Source organism: Arachis stenosperma, chromosome 3 (assembly GCF_014773155.1).
Source record: "Arachis stenosperma cultivar V10309 chromosome 3, arast.V10309.gnm1.PFL2, whole genome shotgun sequence".
Taxonomy (NCBI): Eukaryota; Viridiplantae; Streptophyta; class Magnoliopsida; order Fabales; family Fabaceae; genus Arachis; species Arachis stenosperma.
This window is the reverse complement of record NC_080379.1, coordinates 60,050,911-60,059,260: the sequence shown is the minus strand read 5'-3', so window position 1 is coordinate 60,059,260 and position 8,350 is coordinate 60,050,911. Positions and strand designations below refer to the sequence as shown.

At 29.9% G+C, this 8,350-nt stretch overlaps 1 protein-coding gene across 1 annotated transcript; it reads right to left on the bottom strand.

Annotated features, from left to right (window-relative positions):
- Positions 1 to 897: 897 nt before the first annotated feature.
- LOC130966174 (auxin-responsive protein SAUR72-like) lies at positions 898 to 3,556 on the bottom strand. The gene is made up of 2 exons (XM_057890944.1): positions 3,049 to 3,556; positions 898 to 965 (listed from the first exon to the last, which is right to left on the bottom strand). Exons 1-2 carry the CDS (start codon positions 3,554 to 3,556, stop codon positions 937 to 939), a joined length of 537 nt encoding a protein of 178 aa, XP_057746927.1. The 3' UTR covers positions 898 to 936.
- Positions 3,557 to 8,350: the final 4,794 nt, after the last annotated feature.

Genomic DNA, 8,350 nt, shown 5'->3' with positions numbered 1-8,350 from the left:
ATTTTTTTATATATATATGTTGTTAAATAATTATTTAAAAATATTTAAAATCCACCTTTCATACAATTAGCTTTAATCTTAATGATATTCACAGTTAAAAAAGTTTATTCAATTAGTGTAATTATTATGAAAAAATTAAAACTAATTTAAAAAAATACCAATGGATAGATAATATTTTTTTAAGTTGATTTTTAAATATTAATCTCATTTAAATTTGAGAATTTATCATTATAATCCACATTTAATATAAAATTTTTAAATTGACTGTCAAGTGTCAAAAGTTGAATAAAAAATTATTAATATATGGTCAAATCTAATAATTTAGTGGGAACAAATAAATATTATTATTATATATGTATTATTCAAAAAAATTTTAAATTAGAGTGAAGAACTTGCCCCATTATAATATAAATAGATCCGTTCCTATTACTAACAATTAAAGTTTATATAAAAAGTGTAATTTTTATCTTCACTTGTTCAAGAGAGTAAAATTTTTTTATTATTATTAAGTAAAAAATTTATAAGTTTTATTATATTCTAAAAAATATTGTCATTAATACTATAAAAACTAAACGCAAAGATAAATATTTTTCTAAAGATAACAATTAAATCGTATATTAAAATCACAACACAATTAATATTTTGTCATCTTTTACCTTATATTTTCCGGACATAATTGAGATGTGAAATAATTAAACCAATACTTTAATTAATGTTATATGTATGAATATGCCAACAGAGAGAGATGCTATTTAAAAAAAAAAAAAAAGCAAGAATCATGTGAACAAAAACACATGAAAGTTCTTATTTACACACCACCAAGGTTAAGTTCTTGTAACTTGTAAGGGTAGTTATGATGTAGTTTCTAGGAGATTTACACCTAGTCTAATGAGCCTTATGATTTGACTGGACTTCTAGGAAGATCAGAATCACTAGTTATGCTTCCGAAGTTCCTATGTTTCCAGCTGCAGTTTCACCAAAGATAATTTACGTTAGAAAATAGAAAAAGAAAGAAAACGTATGTATGTTTTTGTAGCACAATGTCAATGCTAAGGTCTCAGGAGTAAGGACTATAATAATGATAGAAATAAGAGAAACAATTTTATTGTTGAGAGGGTAAAAAAAGTGTGAATTCAATAGACATCCAAAGGGTACAACAATAACAAAGTTTTATCCTATTAACTAGATACAGGCATGCAAAAATTAAGGGGAAAAAAATATATGGTCCAATTTATTATTATTCTCGGTGAATGTTATCCAATAATTCAAAAGTAAACTGTTGAAATAGCAATAAGTAATTATTTTTTACAAGAGTCAGTCAACAGATTTTTGGCCCATAGGTAGCCAACACATATAACATCCTTAACTATTAATACCATATGCAAATCTTAAACAAAGACTCCAGAATAAAACAATAAAAAAGAAAATGCAGCGGAAATCTTGAGTAGCTTACTGTTTATTTTGATATAAAATTATAGAGGGGTGAAAAATATAGGTTTATTGCTTGCATACATGTTGAAAATAGAATAAAGAGGATGAGAGAAAACAAACATGTGAATGTTTTTTCTTTTTTCTTTTTTTTTCTCTTCTATAATAAATATACTTCTGTATTTTATGTATTCTTTGAATATGTATACGAGTCTTTTCCAAAATATAATGATTGATGGGTTTATTTACGCTGTTGTATTATTTGTCAATATGTGACCAGATTCTATATAATAAATATAAATTATATTAATTTATGTGTGTCTTATGTTTAATTAAAAATAAAACACAATTTTTGTGGTAAACATCTCACTTATTTTTTGAGTAAAGTATCGTTTTTGTCCCCAACGTTTGGGGTAAGTCCCAAAGTTGTCTCTAACGTTTCAATCGTCCTATTTAAGTCTCTAACGTTTCAAAATTGACTCAATGTTGTCCTGCGGTTAGGGATCCGTTAACACAATTGACGCGAGAAAAAATTGAGACGATTTTCAAACGTTAGGGACTTAAATAGGACGAAAACGTTGGGGACAAAAATGATACATAAAGATAAATTTTTATTTTATTTTATTTTTCAATAATATAAATTTTTTACTGTACATAGTATTCAATTATTTTTAATTACATCTAAGTAAATTATACTTAATTACATTACTTTTATTTTAAATAAATTTATTTTTTTATAATTTTAAAGAATTTTGATACATTAGATAGACAAAAGGTATAATTTATATTTTATTGTATATATTATTTTTTCTTTTCTACAAGTTTATATACTAGTCATTCTACAAATATTTCATGATAACTAAAAATCTTTAAGAGTAAAATTATAAAAAAAATAATTTATTTATAATGAAAGTAATATGATTAAGTGTAATTTATTTAGATGTTATTAAAAAATAATTGAATACTATGTATAGTAAAAAATTGATATTATTGAAGGATAAAATTAAAATTTATTTCTATGTATCGTTTTTGTCCCTAACGTTTTTATCCTATTTAAGTCCCTAACGTTTCAAATTTATCTCAATTTTGTCCCGCCGTCAATTTTGTTAACGGATCCCTAACAGCAGGACAACATTGAGTCAATTTTGAAACGTTAGGGACTTAAATAGGACGATTGAAACGTTAGGGACAACTTTGAGACTTACCCCAAACGTTGAGGACAAAAACGATACTTTACTCTATTTTTTTTCAAAAAATAATATTAAATAATTATTTTTTTCTGGTTAACATTTTAATTGTTTTAAGTTTTAGATTCTAAAATATAAATTTTAAATTTTAAATTATAAATTTAAACACAAAAATTAGTTAATGTTAGCTAATTAAAAAATAATTTTCTATATATATATATATATATATATATATATATTGTGAAATAGCAATCATTACGAAATCAAAAATATGAAGGACATTAATATTAGCTAACATCTTAGGCGAATACATTTTTTAATGGATAATATTCTCGTTTACCGTGTTGATGAAAATAATAAATTTTGTTAATGATATAAGATTGTTGTTGCGAAGCAGAGCATACATAGAAGATGAGAAAGAGAATCAACTTACAGGAGCTACCTTGATGGGTGTCGTAGTTGGTCTCTATGCATCTGAGGAGATACTTGAAGGTCTCAGTCTCACAAGGAATAGTGAGAGCACCATTATGGTTAAATCCAAACTCATCTTCAGCCTTCTCAAGCAATAACTTGAAGAGAGAATGAGTAAGGTAGCTAGTTGGAATGATGAATCTCCGAAGCTCACTCCCAACATAAACTGCCAAGTACCCTTTCGGAACATCGGGAGGGGGCTCGGGACTCTCGCATTTGTGATCCTCTTCATCCAAGTTACAATTACACGGTGCCCTACTCTTTGAGGTTGGATCATCATCAGTTGTGGGTTCTTGGTAATCAGAATTGTCAATCATGTTGTAATTGGGGCTACTTGAAATGTTTGGTGATGATGAGATTGAGGTTGAGGATGAGGATGAGAAACTGTGCCACCTACGAAGCATTCCCCTTAGCCTCACAATCTGCTTAGCTTTATTCAGTTTTGATCTTTGGTGCTGCTCACCTTCCATTTTTTTTTTTTTTGTATCAATCAAAGAACGTCCCCAAGATTGATTGATGACTTCGGTGGATCCGATGATTCTAGACTAGAATAGTCTCATCAGATCTTGCACTGCATGTAAAAGATACCTGAGATTGAGTCACATTTGCATCATGAGATGAAACAAGCTAAAAAAAATTGTTAAATTAGAATAACAAGTCTTTAAATAACAATAACGTGCTATACTAGTGCTAACTATTATAAGTCTTATATCTCTCAGGAATAAATTTTTTAGATAATTATACAAGTATGAGATATTCCTCATCGGATCCGTTGAGCTAGTTTTTAGGATTAATCTAGGCTCACTCTAAAAAAAGACAGATTAAAATTTGAGGAGAAGTCATAAAATAAAATTAATTTTATAATACTGAAAGATTAAAATAAATATTTTAAGAAAGATTAAACCAAAATTTATATATAATTTATAAAAAAATAATGTTGAAATTTAGGGGCCATTGTTCCCTGATTATACCATAGACTCCACCCAAACTTTCGCAATCTGAATTTTAATACGATTTCAAAGCATGAAAAGATGTATGACGAATCTCACAATATATAAAAAACATTTAACTCATAATTAGAAGTTATCAATTAATCATATTTATATTTGTGTAAATCTGATCTCTCATTATTAGTATTTATTGATTTTGTAGCAAAAAATGCTTAAAGGTTGTTTCCTCGATCTCTACAACATCTATTTCCTCTGAAATCTGAAATTATCTTTTCGCATTAAGCCTATATAATCTAGTGCATTGTTTCATTCTCATGAACCTTGAATGATAACCATCATTACATGACCAAAAAATTTCAGATCCCTAAATTTAAAGTTTATATATAATAAATAGTTGGGCCCTAGAATTCTAGATATTAATAATAATGACAAATCATGAAAACGGGGACAAGGGAATTTCCATCAAAATAGAACAATAAAAGAAAATGGTACATAACAATGACCCATCATAAATAAGTTTCCTTAGAAAAAGAGATTTATACCTGACAGAGAAAATGGCATGAGCCTTGGACATGAGATATAAAACATAGCCATGAAGCCTCAAAAGTGCGTGGTGCAGGGGAACCTAGCTTTCAAAACAAGATAGAGACGATATAATAAGTTAGGAAGAAAATGACGGTTCTTTCGTCTATCTTGATCCTAAACCAAAACACATAGAATTAGAGTTTGACGAACAACGTTTATGTTCGAACTTTGCACGTTGATCAATTATCGCCAAAGAAATAAAAGAAGTTTATGTGTTTTTGTTATTTGCTTTTGATTTTGGTAGAACTCCCTTAAACGTCGCTCTCGGGGAGTTTTTTTCTTCTTTAATTTCCTTTCTTTTTGCTTTTGTTATCTTCCTTTAACAAACAAAAACAAAAGCTTTATAGATAAGTAGAGCCCCTTCATATTTTTTTTTTTTTGGTTATATTATTTTTTTATATGGAAGTAATTCAGTCAATAAAAAAATTATTTTTTATCTATATTTTTATCCAATCAAATATATTCTCTTAAATGATTATTCTAAAAAAGAATGAGAAGGAAAACAATTACTTCTATTCAATTTATCATCAAAATAGTATAAAATATGAATTAGAACTCTATGAGAAGTTGAGAATACGTGGACATGGTCCCCAATGTTCTATGTCATGTATCCGGATGGTTAACTCTATTTGTGGAATCAACTATCTCTCAAATAAAGAAAGTGCAAGATATCCAAATGAGAGTCATGTTGTGAATAGAAATAAAATTAATCGGTTTTGTTAAGTAGACAATAGAGATTATGAACAATGTGAATAATGGGATGAAATTTCGGCTCACTGAAGGTAAAAAAAAAAACACTCCACCCTAATTACTCAAAAATACCATATTTTCACTTCAGAAATTTTACCCATCCACATTTAACTTTATTCATCGCCGCAACAGGTCTTCTCCCAAACACTCTCAGTGTTGTCGCTTTTCCTTCACCAGTCACCCTCGTCAGCGTCGCTGCCTCCCTCACCAGCTAGCCCTAACACCATCATTGCGTCCATCACGAGCCAACCTCAGCGCCATCCCTGCTTCCCTCAGCAGCCACCCTCACCGGCGTCGCTCGCTCTCTCGCCAGACACTCTCACCGGCGTCGAGTTTCTTCTCCCTCTTTTACACGCAAATTGATCTAAAAAGTATGAGAAGCATTGCAAAGATAAGAAGAACAGTTTGCTACGTGAGTGGAGCATTATATAACCATGGCTTTGGTGAAAGGACATAAGCTCTTAAACATAGATTACTTTTCTCATAATGCTGCCAAACACATCCTCACTGTTGTTGATGACACGTGGCTTCTTGGCTGCCTATTGCTCTTAGCAAGTAGTGTTTTCTAGTCTTCTTGGATTATTATGTAGGTAATTAAATCTCTAATAGTTATTTATTATTATACATGAATGAAAATGGGACTTATTATAGCTTGAAACCAACACAAACAAATAGGTACCAATTTTTTCAAGCTGCCCAAACCTTTTGTTATTAACTTTTTGGATATGTTTATTTGCGACAGTTCAATCAGCCATATTTGCACTAGTCTATGAACATGATCTAAAACCATGGAGTTTGCATAATGGCCCAGAATTTTCATGCTGTCTATATCTAATAAGTCACACCCTAACATTCATAGACCTTACTAATATATGGAGGATGTTCATTTTGCCATGTATGCAGTTGGTTCTTATATATGGGATGTGCATGTTTATTTGATTTAGTACCATTACTCTGTTACTTGAATTGTTGCTTCGGCATGCACATACTCTGCATGTTTATTTTGTTATGTGGTTTGGAATTGATTTAGTTTAGTTATGCTTGAATAGAAATTGAGTTGATTTGAGTCATTTAAACTGGATGCACGGGTAATATTTTGGTCAATGAGTTGGTTGTTACTGAAGTACTAAGAAGGATGTTAATTTTACCTTGTATGTGAATGTTTGTTTGTGTTATGTCATTGGTCTTTTTGCCTGAATTCCTATGTGGTTTGGGAGTTAATTAAATAATTAGTTAAAACTTAGTTTAATTGTGCTTGAATTTACCTAATTAAATTTGGTACAATAGTATGAATTTAGTATATTTTTCTAATTATAATGTGTGGTTATTCTATTACCCATTGGATGTTTGATTTCGAATTACACTATAAGTTTCGCTTGTGCGAAACCTAACTCATTGTCGGTTCTTAACAGCACCAAGCACGAAAGACCATGATTCAGTGAGCTGAAGGATTACCTATGAAAAAGACTGGCAAGGGAGAAAAATATCAACAAAAGACAGATGCCTAGTACAATCCGAATACATGTTTTATTTGTTGAATAATTGGAGTCTCTTTATATAAACATAGTGTGATGTTTTCCTGTCAAAAATTTATAGATGCTTTGCTTTTTTTTTAAAACTTTGATGTTTCTATTCAAGCAAAATCAAGCAAAATTAATGTTTACAGGAATCGTATATTTATCCCTATTTCCCAACATATAAAACAAAAGAAATATGCAGATCATGTGCTTGCAAATTCCAGGAAATCAAGTAAAGGACAAATGGTATACCCAAAATAAATATTCACTTTAGAAAGAAAAGCACCATCCGCATACAGAGTAAAATGAACACCCGCATTAGTTGATAAGAAACAACTAATGAGTTGACAAAAAATACCACTCATGCACCATGTTTAAATGGCGTAACTAAATGATATACTCAAAATAACCATCCACTTTAGAATGGAAAGAACCATCCAAAATCAAAGTAAAATGAACATCCGCTTTAGACTAAATGGCTTAACTCAAATCGAACTTGAAAGCGAGTTAATTTACAATCAGTTTTGTTTTAAGCATTTTGATCTATTCCAATCTTTACAAACTTTTTTCTTTTTAAAATAAAAGGTCATTTTCAATGTTAGAGCATGATTTGTTGTGTAACAAGGAGTCCCAAACTCCAAATTATGACCCGTTTATTCATTTAAAAGTGAATAAGTTAGAACAATATTTCTTAATAACTTTCAACATATTCAGGTTATGTAAAAGAAATAAATTACTACAACATAAGCACAAACTACAACTAATAAGAAACTCATCCAAATACACCAGCTTTAGCTGATCTTCCAATGACAAAATTCAAAGTAAACAGCAATCGAATTCTCAAAACTCTTGGACTCGAAGAAGAAATGGTAGCATTTCCAATGGTAGCTCTTGTCATCCCTACCACATCTATTAGAATCCAGGAGCAGAAAATCAAGAGGGAAAACACCATCACCATGCTGCCATGCCTTGTAAACAAGTGCACCTCCATTTTTGAGAGAACCTGTTATCAAACCAGCATAAAAACAAAGCACATGTCATGTGCCAACCAGTTTCAGGAGTAGCACAAAGAGGAACATTGATACCGATTTTATAAACTAATATCTACAAAACTAATGGCAAGTCCACCGGATCGCATCAAGTAATACCATAATAAGTAAGTTATCGTTCCCACGAGAATTAATGGATCAAGAAACAATAATCAATTGGCTATTCTAGTTACAAAAGTCAAATTTGGATGAGAATCAATCAAAGAACATAACATAAAACTAGATAACTTGGCATTAAAATAAATAACTGTAAAGTGAATGACTGAAAGTAAATGATAAGAATGTAAATAGCTAAAAGGTAAATAACTGGAACTAATAAATGACAACAAACTTGTAAATGAATTAAGAATATAAGCAGTAAATAGATCTCACTTGCTGAAATTAAATGAAGCAGTAAATGAAAGCAATAAGGA

What these genes read in the sequence shown, in the direction of transcription:
- LOC130966174 (XM_057890944.1), bottom strand. Translation starts at nt 3,556, where the DNA reads ATGGAAGGTGAGCAGCACCAAAGATCAAAACTGAATAAAGCTAAGCAG. An exon ending in CACCCATCAAGGTAGCTCCT is followed by an intron (nt 966 to 3,048) that starts GTAAGTTGATTC and finishes GTGAAACTGCAG; the next exon opens with CTGGAAACATAGGAACTTCG.